The 16,962-nt window shown below is 47.6% G+C and overlaps 2 protein-coding genes across 4 annotated transcripts in view; one reads left to right on the top strand and one right to left on the bottom strand.

Moving 5' to 3' along the window:
• POLH (DNA polymerase eta) overlaps window positions 1-3,840 on the bottom strand; it is a 45,269-nt gene extending 41,429 nt beyond the window's left edge. For all 3 annotated transcript variants that reach the window (XM_004605821.2, XM_055135702.1, XM_055135703.1), the window contains exon 1: window positions 3,599-3,840. The gene's annotated coding sequence lies outside the window, so the exon portion shown is untranslated. The remainder of the gene's footprint in view (window positions 1-3,598) is intronic.
• A 99-nt stretch (window positions 3,841-3,939) lies between these two features.
• The window catches only part of XPO5 (exportin 5), a 41,862-nt gene continuing 28,839 nt past the window's right edge, over window positions 3,940-16,962 (top strand). Inside the window, exons 1-7 of the mRNA XM_004605937.2 lie at window positions 3,940-4,245; window positions 6,022-6,143; window positions 7,429-7,501; window positions 10,871-11,008; window positions 11,156-11,338; window positions 13,593-13,619; window positions 15,098-15,283. Of these exons, the coding sequence (XP_004605994.1) occupies window positions 4,141-4,245; window positions 6,022-6,143; window positions 7,429-7,501; window positions 10,871-11,008; window positions 11,156-11,338; window positions 13,593-13,619; window positions 15,098-15,283 (834 nt within the window). The 5' untranslated portion in view covers window positions 3,940-4,140. The remainder of the gene's footprint in view (window positions 4,246-6,021; window positions 6,144-7,428; window positions 7,502-10,870; window positions 11,009-11,155; window positions 11,339-13,592; window positions 13,620-15,097; window positions 15,284-16,962) is intronic.

Here is a 16,962-nt window from a genome sequence, read left to right as displayed (position 1 = left end):
TGTCAGATCAGTTGAAGAATCTCAAATATAAAATATAAATTCAGGGAAAATAGAAGCAGAAATGGTGTCTAAAATATAAGTTATATAAGTATCTGTGTGAATTTTTTTTTCTGTGTGAATTTTTTTAACCTTGAGAGAGAGAGAGAGAGAGAGAGAGAGAGAGAGAGAGAGAGAGAGAGAGAGAGAGAGAGAGAATACTTCCCCCTTCTTACATCTAAGCAGTGTGTAGAAAGGTATGGGGCCACACACATTTTATTCTGGAAAAAAAAATTTTTTTTTAAGTAGAACTGATTTTATTTGGAGGTTTTTGAAGCTGAGGGGGAAAGGGAAACCAAGAGAGAATAATGTGCTCAAGGGAGAATCTAGGCTTCTCAAAGGGTGGAGAGAGTGCCCCTACACACACCCCAGCATTAGATAGGAAAGTACACATCTGAAGGAGAGATGCAGGCAACATATGTGCTAGGCCACGTGGGCACAACTAGCACATGGGCTTGGGCAGCATATGAACTGAATTTTTTTTTTTTTGCTTTTTTTGGGTCACACCCGGCAATGCACAGGGATTATTCCTGGCTCTGCACTCAGGAATTACCCTGGCGGTGCTCAGGGGACTATATGGGATGCTGGGAATCGAACCCGGGTCGGCTGCGTGCAAGGCAAATGCCCTACCCGCTATGCTATTGCTCCAGCCCGGCACTGAAATATTTTTTGACTTACAGAAAACTTGCAAACTTCAAAAAGAGAGTATGATTCTCCTATACCTACTTTCTCCTATTAACATTTTACACAGCACAATGATTGAAACTAAAAAATGAGTATCATGGGGCCAGAATGATAGTGCAGCAGGTAGGGCATTTGCTCTGCATGTGGCAGACCCAGGTTCAACCCCTGGCACCCCATATGGTCCCCTGAGGCCACCAGAAGTAATCCCATAGTACAGAGCCAAGAGTAACCCCTGAGTACTGCTGGCTTGGCTCCAAACCAAACAAAAACAAAAAGAGAATCAGAGGCTGGGGAGATAGCTAGAGTGCAGGCTTTGTATGTAGGAGCCCAATGTTGTTTTGTTTTTTCTTTTCATTTTTTTTTTCTTCCCAATGTTGATCCCAAGCATGGTCCCTCCCCAGCATCTATGGGAATGACCCAAGAGCACCAAGCTGGGATAGTTCCTGAGCACTGCTGGTGAGTCTCCAAAACATATTAAAAAATTGTAATAAGCATCAGTATAATATCCAACTACACATTTGACTTTTACAGATTATTCCTCTAATGTCCTTTCATCATGCCTCCTAATCAATCTGTGACTCTCATCGTTGGCTGACTCTTGTCTCTCAGTTTTAACTTTGGTGTTTGTTTTTTCCTAATTAGTTAAGGTAATGCATTTTGGCAATACTATTATGGAAGCTGTGTAGGATATTGGAAGGGACGTGGTATCAAATGTCTTATTACTAACTATGATCTTGGTTGAGATAGTTGGCAGGATTTTTACTATACAGGCCAGGGGGGCCGGAGAGCGAGAGCGAGAGAGAGAACAGTGGTACAGAGCTGGTACAGAGTTCACCATGGTTAGATCCTCAGCATGCCATATAGTTCCCCAGCTCTCTCCAGGAGTGATCCCCGAGTGCAGAATCATGCATAAGCCCTGAGTATCACTGATTGCGGACCAAAACAAAACAGAACAACAACAACAAAAAAAGGACTTTTACTATACAATTTGCCTATAAAAACAATTTTGTAGTGTTCTAATGGTGATTTCCTATCCATTCATTTAAGTTTCTGAAGAAAAACAATGCACACAATGCAAGAACAGACATACTCAAGGTGCGGACAGTAACTGGAAGAACTGTTAGATAATAATAGATATCATAGTATCTTGCCTGCATGGAAGAGGCTGGCAAGCTACCCGTGGCGTATTTGATATGCCAAAAAACAGTAACAACAAGTCTCACAATGGAGACATTACTGGTGCCCGCTCAAGCAAATCGATGAGCAACGGGATGACAGTGACAGTGACATCCTAGCTAGTATGGGTGTGACCTAGGCACTGTGATTTTTTTTTTTTTTTTTTGCTTTTTGGGTCACACCTGGCGATGCACAGGGGTTACTCCTGGCTCTGCACTCAGGAACACCCCTGGCGGTGCTCAGGGGACCATATGGGATGCTGGGATTCAAACCCGGGTCGGCCACGTGCAAGGCAAACGCCCTACCCGCTGTGCTATCGCTCCAGCCCCTAGGCACTGTGATTTTTAAAAAGCTCTCAAGAGGCAATCTAATGTGCAGCTGAGAATGAAAATCACTGAGGGAAATTAATTAAGCTATGGAACACAAGCAATTCAAGATTTAAATATGAGAAACACAGGTTATACAGCTGAGTAAGCACCCAACTGTATTCTTTCAAAAAACGGTCAAAAATAACATGCACTTTTTGAAAAAATGTCATGCAAATGCAAAGCAGGAAGATCAGCAAAAACAAATTCATTTGAAAATTTCAGAGTGGCATTAATTCCTTATAAATTCCTATTGACTACCAGCCTAAAAAAGGCAGAATGTTGTACCTTCATGTAAGTTAGAACCATAATTAGAAACCACTTTATCATAAAGTGGTGCTTATGTAGTACTGGAACTGATAATGCGATCATAAAAATAGTAAGTCCATAGAATCAGAGAGATAGTACAGCAGGTAGGGCGCTTGCCTTGTGTGCAACCAACCGGACTCAATCCAGAGCACACACAAGCATCGCCAGGTGCAATCACTGAGCATAGAGCCAGGAGCAACCCATGAGCATCGCCAGGGTTGATGATGAGCACCCCCCACTCCCCAAAAATACCAAAAAATATGCGCTCATTCTGCGGTACACACTCAGCCTCAACCATACACCTTACTAAATATACAAACACATCAACAGATTCACAAATGTTAGCAAATAAGGAAACTCATCTATCATTCAAACTGTCGAATTGTCAAACACCTCAAAAAGGCTTTCAATTTACGTCTTTTGCGAAAGCGGGAACTTTCCATTTTATTCTTTGATGGTGAAAAACAAGTTTGAATTATGAATCTTTCTTAAAAATATTTTATTAAATTGCATCCACATTAATTACATAGTTCTTCATGACTGGGTTTCGGAACTATTTTAAGGGTGGAAATGAAAGCGTGCTCAAACCCGGTCCCGCTGACTATAACGACTGCACTATCTCTCACACGATAACGTTATCTGTAACACTTGAAATGCTTGGTTTTGGGTTTTTTCTCTTTAGCAGTGTACAGCCTCCTACGATTCATCTTTAAATCGCTGCTGGTGCTGGGAAGACAATCGAACATGCAGGGGAAAGAATACAGCCAAGGAAAACACATCCGCGGGCAAGTCCGAGAGAAGAGGGAGCTCAAGTTTAAGAGCTGACAGGAAAACACTGCTAACCACTGGGGAAAAAACTTTCTTCTCTTTGCCCACCACACCCGACCTCGTCTCTGAGCCTGTTTTCAAGTTCGCGTCATTTCGGCCCAATTCCGTGGCCAGCGACAGCCACCCCGTGAACCAGCCGCCGGGACCCGCGGAAAAGCCGGACGGCCGTGAGACCTGCGGGTTCCCGACCCTCTTCTTACCCGGTGCCCGTCAGCCGCGTCCCGGCAGGAGACGAATGGGTCTGAGGGATCGAGAGCGTCCTCCCCCGGGTGTGGCGCGGCCGCCCTCAGGAAAGGCTTGTTCCAGGTCACGCAGAGGCTGCTCGCGGCGGACGCGTGACGCGCCCCTGACCAGCAGTGAGACACAGCCGGCGCGCCGGCAGCTATTTCGGCGCTCAGGACGGGGAACGCGCGCGAACGCCGCGCCGGACACCGTTGGCGCCTGCGCAGAGCCGCCCTTCCGCCTCCCGCCCCGCCCACCGGGCGAAACCGTCACAAGGGACCCGCCACTTCCGCGCGCGCGTGCGCACGGGCGCCTCGGACGCGTGCGCAGCACCGGGTCCTTCCCGGCTGGAGCTGGCGGCGCCCTCGCTCCCCCTCCGACTCCCCAGCCCGCGCCCCATCCCCCCGCGCCCGGTCCTCCGCGGCCGGGGAGCCGCCGGGGGCTCCGCCTCGGCCGCCCTCCGCGCCTCGTGCTCCCGGCGCCCGTGCGGCGTGCGCTCGCGGCTCGCGGGCAGCGCACCATGGAGATGGATCAATTGAACGCGCTGTGCGAGCAGCTGGTGAAAGCCGTGACGATCATGATGGACCCCAGCTCCACCCAGCGCTACCGGCTGGAGGCCCTCAAGGTAGCCGCCGCCCCGCGCCCGCCCCGCGCTCTCCGCTCCCGAGCCCCGCTCGCGTCCACGCGCGGCCGCCCGCTGGCCCCCGCCGCCGCCGCTCGCACCCCTCTCGCGCGCCGGCCGCCTCCCGGCCCCTGGCGCACGTGCCCGGCCCGACCCCGGCCCGGTTCCATTCTTCCAGTCCCCCCGCGCCGGCCCCGGGCCCCGATCCGCGCCCTGCGTCGAGCTCCGGCCCCGCGGGGCGCCCCTTCCCTGACCCCCTCCCTCTCCCTCCCGGGGTGCGGGTGGAACCATTCCCACGACTCCTCCCCACCCCCACCCCTCCCTCCGGCTGGCCTGCGGGGATTCCGAGGCCGTCTGCGCCTAGATGAACTTCTCTGCCGCTTGCTTTGCATGTTAACGAGACCACTTTGGTTTCCTGGAAGTAGTAGAATTTGAGTTCCCAGAGGACCCGGCCCTGCGACGGACTCGCTTGTTGTGGTTTGGCGATGAGAATACAAATGGGGGTAACTGATACAATACCCCGCGGTGGGGGAGATCCACGTGCTGGTCGCGTTTAGGTGCTGTAACTGAAACAAAGTAACACTTGGAAGAAACTTTGTTACATAGATGTATGCCACAGGAGTTGGGATTTTTGAAACGTGGATTTCTGTCTTTTATTATCGTCTTAAAAATGGATGCAGAAGTGGACTATTGTAGTGGTCGCGCATATATCCACTTATGCTCAGCTATTAGGAATTTTAAGACAGTTTTTTATCCTTTTTAGGGTTTTCTTTTTTGTGTGTGTAGGGGTTTAGGGCCACAGATGCTCAGGAAAATTATTTTTAAAGAATCATAATTAAACATTTTTTTTCACTGTCAAAAAGTGCTCAGAAAATCACTCCTGATGTTGTTTAACACTAGCTGGCCCTGGCGTGGGAAATCTGGAGCTCTCAAAGGGAATGGGATTATTCTTTATTCATATATGACTAGATTTTGCAACTTAAAACTACATCAGAAGTTGGAGTTTGTTTTTTACTTTGAGCCACAACTTTTAGTGCTGGGATCTGGAATATGTGAGTGCCAGGAGCTCCTGAGGTCTCCAGCCTGTTGCTCCCCTAAGGTTGAAGACTTTCTTTTCTTTTCTTTTCTTTTCTTTTTTCTTCTTTTTGGGTCACACCCGGCAATGCACAGGGGGTACTCCTGGCTCATGCACTCAGGAATTACTCATGGCAGTGCTTTGAGGACCATATGGGGTGTTGGGAATCCAACCAGGTGGGCCGCATGCAAGGCAAACGTCCTACCCACTGTGCTGTTGCTCCAGCCCCCGAAGACTTTTTTTAATTTTGTTTTTGGACCACCCCCAGGGATGATCAGGGGTTATTCCTGGCTCTACACAGGAATCAAACCCAGTCACCCCACAAGGCAAGCGACCTACCTGCTGTAGTATCTCTCAGACCCCAGAAGTCCGTCCGTCTGTCTTCCTTCCTCCTTTCCTCCCTTCTTGCCTCCCTCCTTCCCTCCCTTCCTTTCTTTCATCCTTTGATCCATGCCATATCCAACTATGTTTAGGGCTTACTCTTTGCTCTGCACTCGATCTGGTGGGGCTCGGGAGACCACGTGGGATGCCAGGGATTGAACCTAGGTTGGCCATGTGCAAGATAAGCACCCTACTCACTGTATTATCTCTTCAGTCCCGTGCTGAAGTTCCTTAAGATGAAGTTATTTTATTCCCCACCCTATCTTGGTTCATATGGGAAACACTTAACTTTCCTTTTTTTCTTCCTTTTCTTTCTTTTTCAGTTTTGTGAGGAGTTTAAAGAAAAGTGCCCTATCTGTGTCCCCTGTGGTTTGAGGCTGGCCGAAAAAACACAAATTGCCATAGTCAGACATTTTGGCCTTCAGATCCTGGAACATGTTGTCAAGTAAGGAGCTTTTGCTCATTAACTAACAGGGTCTATGAGAGCAAATCTTTATTTCTTACAGAACTCATGAAGCTATGCTATAGCTAAACAGAACAGTTCCTCAGCAGAAAGGTGTGGATCCAAGGAGAATACCAGAACTGTCTGCATTATACCCTATATCAGTAACTGTATTGTAAACCACAGAACAAAAGGAAAAAGCGCCTGCCTGAGAGGCTGACAGGGGCCTGGGAAGGAAACTGGGGGCATTGGTAGAGGGAAACAAATGCTGATAAAGGAATGGGCGTTCAAACATTGTATGCCTAAAGTCAATCATGAATAACTTTGTAATTCATTGTGATTCAATTTTAAAAAAAGAAAGGAACCCCCCCCCCCCCACCAAGAGAACATCAGAACCTCCTGTGACTTCTCTTTGAAGATTTAACCTTTCTCTTCAGTTTCTTCATGTAAAGTGTCAGGTGCTGGCAGGGCTAAACATTCTATGAACGTTTGCTGCTGGCTGCCAGAATTCACACTGCATTTATTAAATTGCTATATGCCTGTGGACCTCAGTCTTTAGAACTAGTCAGGTGTTTAAAGAAGTCGGATTAGGCATTGTGACAGGCATTTTTTAAAATTTTGAGGCTGGCCATATAAGATGATCTTCTATGAATCTAAAGCAGGATTATGTGAGAATAATTGAAAACTTTCCCTGACTTTATTTAGTCTCTTACTCCTGCCTATCAGGAGAATCAGCCTTGAGAGTTAGCCTCAGATTTCCTGGAATTATGCTATTACCTTAAAAGCTAGCACAGAAAATAGTTGTCAAGACTCTTTTCCCAGGAATGTTGCAATTGACTCAGATATATATTTGCTTTTGGTCTGTTCATGAAATCAAGGGAGAAGGCTGATAAAACACAAATCCTGTCTGGTATCCAATTAATGAGCTACTACCTTATAAAACTCCCAGTATTGATTAAATAGGAACTCTTTTTGTTGTTGGAATTGGGGCCATACCCAGGAGAGCTCAGGGCTTTCTCCTGGCTCTGCACTAAGAGATCTCTTCAGGCAGGCCCCTAGGATGTTGGGGATCAAGTCTGGGTTGGCCGCATGCAAGGGAAGTGCGCTACCCACTATATTGTCGCTCTGGCCTCCAAATATAAATAGATTTTGGTTCATTTTCCGGGTACAAAATTAAAGGTAAGTAACTTAATGAAATCACCAACATAATCTAAAGCAGGGATTAAATTAGCCTCTAAGGGAGAGATTTCTAATGGACCCTGCTGACTTGCTTCATTTTGGTGGCCAGGTTCCGGTGGAACAGCATGTCTCGGTTGGAGAAGGTCTATTTGAAGAACAGTGTCATGGAGCTGATTGCAAATGTAAGGAATGCTTGGTGGCCTAGTACGGTCCAAATTCAGCATGGCGTCTTCAGCATAGTGTTTGTGGGTTTTGTTTGTTTGTTTTCGGGCCACACTTGGCTGTGCTTAGATTTTACTCCTGGATCTGCACTAGGGGATTACTCCTGGCAGGCTCAGGGGACCATATGGCATGTCAGGGAGCAAACCCTGGTTAGCTGCATGCAAGGCAAGCACCCAACTCGTTGTACTATTTATCCAGTCTCTTCAGCAAAGTATTTTATAAAAATTTAGCACTTCTGCATGCTTTCTCTGTCAATGAATTATGCCTTACCTTACCAGCATCACAAGAAGTCATGGTTTATCATTTCTCTTACTAGGTTTAATTAAGCCCTGGTGTGTTTATTTTTACCTTTTTGTTATTGTTTTGGGGCCATACCTGGTGGTGCTCAGGCCTGACTCCTAGCTCCTGTACTCAGGGATGACTCTGGCAGGGCTCAGGAGAACCATATGGGGTGCTGGGGATTGAACCCAGGTCTGCTCTGCCCTACCTGCTATACCTGTACTCTCACTCTGGCCACTGCTTTTACTTTGGATTGATTGATTGATTTTTGGTGGCAGGGATGTGACTCAAGTCCTCATACTCTATCACAGAGCTTCATCCCTGGCCTGATTTCCACTCTTATTTATCATGATGTTTGGCTTAGGAGCCACATCTCATAGTGCTGAGGGGCTTCTTCCAGTTCCATGCTCTGCTTTGCTCCTGGTGGTCAGTGCTCAGGGGACCAAATGCTGGGATCGAACCCAGGCCTGTAGTATGAAACCTTACTTTGCTTATGCTTGCCTGTTGATTCTCTCAGCCCTGATTACCGCTCTTGACTGGAAGTGTGTATGTAGTGCATGTGGGGATGGGGTGTGCAGCTGACAGATAGCACAGGGTATGGTGCTTGCTTGCACCCAGCCCCAGTTACTCCCCTGCATCACATACGGTTCCCTGAGCATCACCAGGAATGATCCCATAAACACAGAGCCTGGAGTAAGGCCTGAGCACCATGAGGTTGTGCCCCCACCACCACCCAAACCAAATATATTAGAAGAGAGGGCAAAGGAAATTCAGCAGATTGAATATAGTATTGACGATAGAAAGATACACCATTGAGCCCAGCATCGTGACCACAGGCATGAGCACATGCTCTGAGAGGGCCCACGAGGGGTCTAAGTGACAGTACCAGAGAAGGGCACTGGCCTTGTTCGAGGGCACACCCAGGCTTGATCCCCAGCACCACACATGGTCCTACGGTACACACCAGCACAGCTGGGTGTGGCCCAAAAGCAAAAAGGAGAAAGGGCCAGGGTTTGATCCCCAGCACTGCACATCACTTCCTCGGGCACAGCCCCCAGCACCTGGACTTGGCTCAGCGAGCTTCCCTCCCCATCCCCACCCCCCAATTTTAAAAATTCTTAGAATGAATTTGTTTCAGGAGTTAGAATGACTAAGCATGTTTTCAACACCCACTGCGTTTATTTTTTAATTTTGTGTTTGTTTTGATTTAGGGCTAGACCCGGGGCCCCAGTTCAGTGCTTGGGTAACTATGTGGTGTGTTGGGGATTGAACCTGGGGTTCATGCAACGAAACATGTGCTCTGGCTTCCTGACCCTCACTGTACCGTTACTCTCTCCTTCCTAGCTTCTGCCTTTTTGAAACAAAGGTCCTAACTGGGAATTCCTACCCCTTTTATTCCCAGACTTGTCTTAGACATTTGTGTTTGTTTTTTTGGCCATACCTCCAGCCCAGGGGACCATCTGGGATGCCGGAGATTGAACTTGGGTCAGTTTGTATGTATGGCAAGTGCCCTACCTGCTACACTGTTGTCTCTCAGGCCCCCTGTCATGGATCTTTTTACTCCTGCTCTCCAGCCCGTCCTGCATATTAGTGGTGATAATGGTAGTTTTCAGTCTTTCTGCAGCTGTGGACGCCACACTGACTGGGGCTTGAAGACCACTGCTCTAGTGCCTTTCATAGCAAATCCCCTTTGAAGTTGTTTTTTCGCTAACTTATCTGGCCGAACCTGAGGCTTGCTAATTCTGGGATAGAAATTCACTATCACTGTATCACTGTCTTCCCGTTGCTCATCGATTTGTTCGAGGGGGTGCCAGTAACATCTCCATTCATCTCTGTTGCATACTAGTATAGCCCAATGGCACCTGCTTGCTCCAGGAACACAAAGTGCACTAGCATCCTCTCCTTACTCATCCTTCCCAACGCTGCCATACTGGGGGCTCTTTCAGGGTCAGGAGAATAAGGCTCATTATTATTACTGTTTTTGGCATGCCGACACGGGTAGCTTGCCAGGCTCTGGTGTGTGGGCGGGCTCTCCACTAATATTTGGAGGAAGGAGAGGCCTCTCCCAAGTGGTGCTCACACAGCTCTAGGGGACAAGTCGGGGCCCCTAATATCTCTCCTCTGGCCCCAATTTATATTGTTTTTGTTTTGTTTTTTGTTGTTGTTGTTGGGGTGGGGGGGATCACACCTGACATGCACAGGAGTTAGTCCTGGCTCTATACACAGGAATTACCCCTGGCGGTGCTCAGGGGACCATATGGGATGCTGGGTATCAATAGAACCCAGATTGGCAAGGCAAACGGCCTACCACTGTGTGCTATTGCTCAGCCCCTGATTGTTTTTGTGGATCTTTTTCTTTGTTTGGTTTTGGTTTTGGCTTTGGTTTGTTTGTTTTTGGCTTTTTGGGTCACAATCAGCAGTGCTCAGGGATCCAACCTGGGTCAGCCACATGAAAGGCAAATTTCTACCTCTGTACTACCATTCTCACCTCAAGATTTAACTCCCCCTCCTTACTACATGGAACAATAATTGAGCCTTTCCATATTAATTACTAGGTGATAATATTTCCCAACCCCCAAAAGAATCTGCAAATCATCCCAAATTGTCTCCTTTTCCATAAAGGAGGGATCTCATGTGAAACTCAGAGAAACTGAGTTTTGGTAGATTTTATGAAAGTAAAGCTGCTGGTAGTATTTTTAGTTGTTCCCCATAACTTTCCCATTTTCCCATCAGCCTCTTAATCTCCTCTTTTATTCCCACCCTGGACCGCTTATGAAATGAAACAAGAGTGGAGAGTGTATAAAGGCAAACGATGCTGCCTTCCTTGCCCTGCCAGCAGCTCGCTAGCTGACGCAGCAGAGTCTGGGGCTTGGGGCGGGAGGAGTGGCGAGTGAATGCAGGCCGGTGACTCATGCGGAGAACAGGTTTACACTGCTTCAAAGGAGGCTGCTGCCCCATCAAGTTCCCACATTGTTATGGTCCTTCCCCCCCACCCGCCTTGCATTTGCTCTAGCCAGCCAGGCTTCTTAATGTCTCTGATTCTTTTTCAGGGCACACTGAATATTTTGGAAGAGGAAAATCATATTAAAGACGTTTTGTCTCGCATTGTAGTGGAAATGATAAAGCGGGAGTGGCCCCAGCACTGGCCTGACATGCTCGTAGAATTGGACACTCTTTCCAAGCAAGGGGTATAAGATACAGCTGTGTCTGTCTGTTTGCTTTGAGCTTTTTTTTGGGGGGATGGAGGGGGGCTCTCTTTGTCAACAACAGCAAAATCTTTGGGCATGCTAATGATAAAATGTTTCAGTGTGATTGGCTTTTTTCTGTTGATATAGGAAACACAGACAGAATTAGTGATGTTCATCCTTCTGCGACTGGCAGAGGATGTAGTGACCTTTCAGACACTACCCCCTCAAAGAAGAAGGGATATTCAACAAACTTTAACGCAGAACATGGAAAAAATCTTCAGTTTTCTTCTTAACACACTCCAAGAAAATGTAAACAAGTACCGGCAAATGGTAAGGGATTCATCTCTCAAAAGTAAAGATTACTAACATGAATTTTTATATTTGTATTTTAGATCATTACACGTCAGCAAGGAACTAGGATTTCTAGTTTAGCCAAAAAAATGGAAGAGGGTCATTTATAAGAAACTCAGTTCAGTGAGTGCCCATGTCTACTAGAAAATCCTTTTATAGTAAACTTTCTAAAGTAACACAAGAAGTAAGAATAAAGGTGGTCACGATGATTCAATTTTTTAAAAAGAAGAAGGTGAATGCCTTCTTTTTGTTTGCTTCTAGTGTTAGGCCATACCCAGAGATGCTCAGGGACAAGCAGTATCTGGGATCATGCAAGGCGTATGCTCTGGCCCATTGAAATAGCTCCTCAGCTCCCAAACAGACTTGAGAAAAATTAGTGTAGGGCCTTGAAAGAGAGCACAGCAGGTAGGGCGCTTGCCTCACACATGGCTGACCCAGTTCGATCCCTGCACTGCTGTTCTCCAAGCCCCACCAGAACCATCCCTCAGCTCAGAGCCCTGGCACAAAAGTGAACAAATTGAAATAGCATCCACTTTTTTGTGCATATGGGCTTTCTAGTTTTCATAATGCACGGTCATACGATGTATGTATCCTTTTAATTTATGCCTTTCCCATTGACATTCCATCATTTCAGCTTAACTTTGCTAGTGATAATTTACTTTTTTTGCTTTTTGGGTCACACCCGGGGATGCATAGGGGTTACTCCTGGCTCTGCACTCAGGGATTACTTCTGGCGGTGCTCAGAGGACCATAATGGGATGCTCGGAATCGAACCCGGGTTGGCCGAGTGGAAGGCAAATGCTCTCCCCACAGTGCTGTCACTCCAGCACACACACCCCCATATTCTTTTTTTCTTTTTTTTTTTTTTTTATCACACCCAGTGATGCACAGGGGTTACTCCTGGCTGTACACTCAGGAATTACTCCTGGCGTTGCTCAGGGCACCATAACGGGATGCTGAGAATCAAACCCGTGTTGGCTGCCCTCCCCGCTGTGCGATCGCTCCAGTCCCCCATATTCATTTTTAAAGGAAAGAAAGCTAATGCTCTTTTAGAGATGGATTTGTTTCCTTGCTGGCAATGCTGAGCCTTGCTCATATGTCATGTATTGGTTGTACTTTTTGTTCTCGTCTTCTGGCCGCTCCTGGTGTGCTTAGCACTGCTTCTCTGGGCTGGGGTCCCTGCCACTGCTCCCGGGACCAGGGAGTGCCAGGGATGGGGCCCCATCCTCCTGCGCAAAGCTTGCTCTCCAGCCCGTTGAGCCATCTCTCAGGCTGATTTTTGTTTTAATTTTACAAAAAAATTAATTTGGTTTATTGGTGGGGCCAGGGATTGATTGAACCCAGAGCCTCATGTATGCAAGGCATGTGTTTTTCTACTAAACTACATTTCTTTTCTTTTTTTTCTCTTTTCTTCTGTTGTGTTTTAGGGCCACAGCTGGCTGTACTCAGGGATTATTCATGGTTTTATGCTCTTGCATCACTCATGGCAGGCTTGGGGGACCGTGTAGGGTGCCGGGTACTGAACCCATGTGGGCCATGTGCAAAAGAAGTGCCTTTGCTGCTGTACTATGTTTATGGCCTTTTTTGTTTTATTCTGGTACCACACTCAGCTGTTCTCAGGGCTGGCCTCTGGCTCTGTGCTCAGGAATCACCCCGCACAGTGCTCTAGGGGGCATATGAATTGGTGCGGGTGGAACTGAGGTCGGGTACATCACCTTAACCTCTGTAGTTTTGCTTTTTGTTTTTGTGCCACACCAGCAGTGTTCAGGCTTTCTCCTGGCTCTGAACTAAGGGATCATTCCTGGTGGGGCTTGGGGACCAGATGGGGTGCTGGCGATTGAACCCAGATCAGCTGCAAGTATGGCAGTGGCCCTACACACACTCACACTCTCTCTCTCTCTCTCTCTCTCTCTCTCTCTTGCATGTATTTTTTTTATTTTTCCTATAATGTTCCAACACCCATCCCTTCATTAGTGTACATGTACATTTCCCACCACCAGTGTCCCCATTTTCCCTTCTATGACCCCCCCCCACACACACACACCTGCCTGTATGGCATCCACTTCTCTCTCTTCCTCTCCTTCCCTTCCCATTGCAGGGTGTGGCCCAATACAAAACAAAACAAAAAACCGAAAAAAAGGTTGCAATTCATTATTAGGACGGGGGAGGGGAGTTATTACTTGTTTTGCTCATGAAAACACTGAATTCTAATACTGTTCTTTCCCTTTTTCAGAAAGCAGATAGTTCTCAAGAGTCAAAGGTAAGAGCTCTCTATGGAGTTGGAAGGAGACTCAAGGCTTTCGGGTCCAGGGGCCTGAAGAGAGACGGCACCCTGGGTTAGGCACTGCCTTGTACACAGCGAACCAGCTTTGATCCCAGCAGGACACTACCCCCAGGGGCTGCCTGCACACATCTGCGTGTGGCCAAAAACACACTCGCCAGGACAGAGATACCTAGCAGAGAGTAACCTTATCCGTAGTTGATTTGATCATTGAGTTTTGGCTGAAGGGAGTGAAAATTAGAATATTGGAGATTTTTGAAGGAGGTGAGATGGCCAACCATGCCAACATGACCTTTTGTTTTCCAGTTTTGGTCCATGCCCAGTGGTGCTCAGGGGACCACGTGGTTCCAGGAATTACAGTGGCCTCCCCCATGCGAAGTGTGGACGGGATCAGCTGTCTCCAGCCCCATGTCATATGCTTTGTTTCCTCCAACTTTTATAGTATTAAAGTATTTACAAGCTTGCTCATCGCTGAGCCTTCCCCGCCAGTGTCAGCTTCCCCCGCCAGGGCTCCCAGGTCCCTCTCCCGCCCCCTCCCCAGCCTGCCGTCTCCACTGGCACCTTTAAAGTTTGATCGTCAAAGTTTGGGTCTCATGATTTCAGTGTCATTGGCTCTGTGCTTTGGATATTTAACTCTCATTCCTTAATACCACTGACGCACCTTGACCCTGGCACCTGTGGCTTCTCCTCTGTCTCTCCTCTCCCGCCCCCTCCACTCCCTCTCTTTCCTTCTCCTCCCTGTACTCTGAAGCCAAGAATTATCTAGGTATCCCCCCTTTAAACCATTGCATTTCCTCATCTGAAAATACCACATAAAAGTGATATCCTGTATTTATCTTTCCACTGGCTTCATTTAGCATGATACCTTCCAGTTCCATGATAAGCTTTTATTTTTTTTTAGGTGCCAGGATTTATAATATATTTACATTATAATTTTGTAAAAAAAAAAAAATTGGAGTCACACCCAGCACGCTCAGGATTACTCTTGGCTCTACTCGGATCGTTCTGGCAGAGTTTAGGGTGCCAGGGATCAAATCCAAGTCACCTTACTCGTTGAGCACCTTACTAGTTGAACTGTTTCTCCAGTCCCTATGAAACGTTAATGATAGGGTTTCACTGTACAATGTCCCAGCACCACGCCCTCCACCAGAGTGTCTCCCATATGCTGTTACTGGGGGCTTTAAGTATGTGTACAGTTTTCTTTTTAAAACTGAAAAATAAAAAAGAAGGGGCCAAAGAGTTAGTGCCAGAGTAAGATACTTGCCTTGCATCCTCAGAACCCTGGTTCAAATCCCCAGCACCACACGCAGTACCCAGAGCACTTCCAGGGGTCACTCCTGAGCACCACTAGGTATGGCCCCAAGCCCAGAATAGAAATAAAATTGGAGACTAGAAGGGGCTTGGGTATAATGACGGTACCCTTGTCTGTTTTCAAAAGTTGTTTGCATTTCACATAGGCCCAGGCAAACTGTCGAGTAGGAGCTGCAGCCCTGAATACTCTGGCCGGCTACATTGACTGGGTGTCAATGACTCACATCACTGCCGAGAACTGTAAACTCCTGGAGATGCTGTGCCTGCTCCTCAACGAGCAGGAACTGCAGCTGGGGGCAGCGGAGTGTCTGCTTATTGCAGTCAGCAGAAAAGTAAGTTCCCACTTCAGGCTGACTTATCCTTGGAGAAGGGAGAGAGAATAAGAATGAATGTGTGTTCAGTTGCGTGGTTTAGCAGAAAGACATGAAAAGATGAGACTTTTTCCACATTGACTTACTGCCTCTTAGCCGCCTCTGGTCCCTTGCCTCTGGACAAGTATCTGTACCCCATTCAGATAGTGGGGTACAGATACTTGTCAGGCTGTTTGGTTTGGATTTTGGTGGGATCAGGATGTAAAGTATGTACTATACTTTTGACCAGCATTCCCTCTCAGGCTGCTAAACTTTGGGAACAACTGAATCTTGGCACACAGGAGATAAATATCATAGTTTACTTAGTTTTTATTTTGGTGTTTGAGCCACACTCAATGGTGCTCAGAGCTTAACTCTTGGTTCTGTGCTCAGGGGTCACTCCTGGCAGGCATGGAGGACCATGTGACATGCCAGGGATCAAACCTGGGTCAGCTGTGTGCAAGGTGTTACCTGATGTACCATCTGTCCAGCACCTAATAAAGTTTAAAATTCAGTTTAATGTCATCTTTGATAATTGTTAATGTAGTTAATGTACTGGGTTTTTTATTTTTTGTTTTGTTTTATTTGGGGGGTCACACCTGGCAAGGCACGGGAGTTACTCCTGGCTCTGCATTCAGGAATTCCTGGTGGTGCTTGGGGAACCATATGGGATGGCTAGGGATCGAACCCGGGTCACCCACATGCAAGGCAAACGCCCTACCGTCTGCACTATAGCTCCAGCTTTGTACTGTCCTGTTATGGTCATACATCACTAACGACAGGGACAAGTTCTGAAAATTTGAGTGGTTTGACTGTGTGAATGTCGGAGAGTAGTTGCACAGCGTGGATGGGATGTGCTGCAGAGCTGACTGGAACTTTCCTGACTCTGAGTCTGTTTAGTCTGCTGACTACTACAGAGCTGACGGCTCTGGACCATGTTGTACATACTCTGTAGTTGACCGAGGCAGACCATGAGGACAGAGTTGTGTCCATATTGGCTCTTTACTTCAGTTATGAAGACACACTTGGCAGTGCTGGGGTACGGGTGCGAGAGAGGGAACTCAGGGCCCCAGCCCTTTGAGACATCTGCCACACCCAGGGCTTATTTTTGCCTTCACATATAATTCACAGCCTTACCAGTGAATATATTTAAAAATGGGAGCTGGGGACCAAGAGCACAGCAGGTAGGGAACTAGCCTTGCAAGGCACTGGACTCGGGTTTGATCTCTGTGCACCCCGTGTGGTCCCTCGAGCACCACCAGATCACGAGTAAGCCCTGAGCGCAGCTTTGTGTCACACCCCAACTGGAAGAGAACGGAAGGGTGGGCGTGTGCATAGGGAGGTTCAGTGCTTGTCTTGTTTGTGTCCAAACCCAGCTCAATCCTAACACCCCATTGGTGCCCCAGAGCACTACAAGGGTGCATCCCTAAATCCTGAGTGCTGCTGAGGGGGGCCCAAACCCCCTCTCAAACCTTCCCAGTGGCAAAGAAGTCTAACAGGACACCAGAGAAGTTGTTCAGGGCCAGAAAGACAGCTGACAAGGGCGGGGGGAGGGGGGCAGGCCTTGAGCTTGGTATCCGAGAGTCCCCAGCTCCCTCCAGCACTGCCAGGAGTGGCCGCCAAGAAGACCTACTGAACAAAGTGGCCTTTCTCTCGAGGGC

Source organism: Sorex araneus, chromosome 4 (genome assembly GCF_027595985.1).
Source record: "Sorex araneus isolate mSorAra2 chromosome 4, mSorAra2.pri, whole genome shotgun sequence".
NCBI lineage: Eukaryota > Metazoa > Chordata > Mammalia > Eulipotyphla > Soricidae > Sorex > Sorex araneus.
The sequence above is the reverse complement of the archived record's forward strand: the minus strand, read 5'-3'. Positions and strand labels throughout refer to the sequence as shown.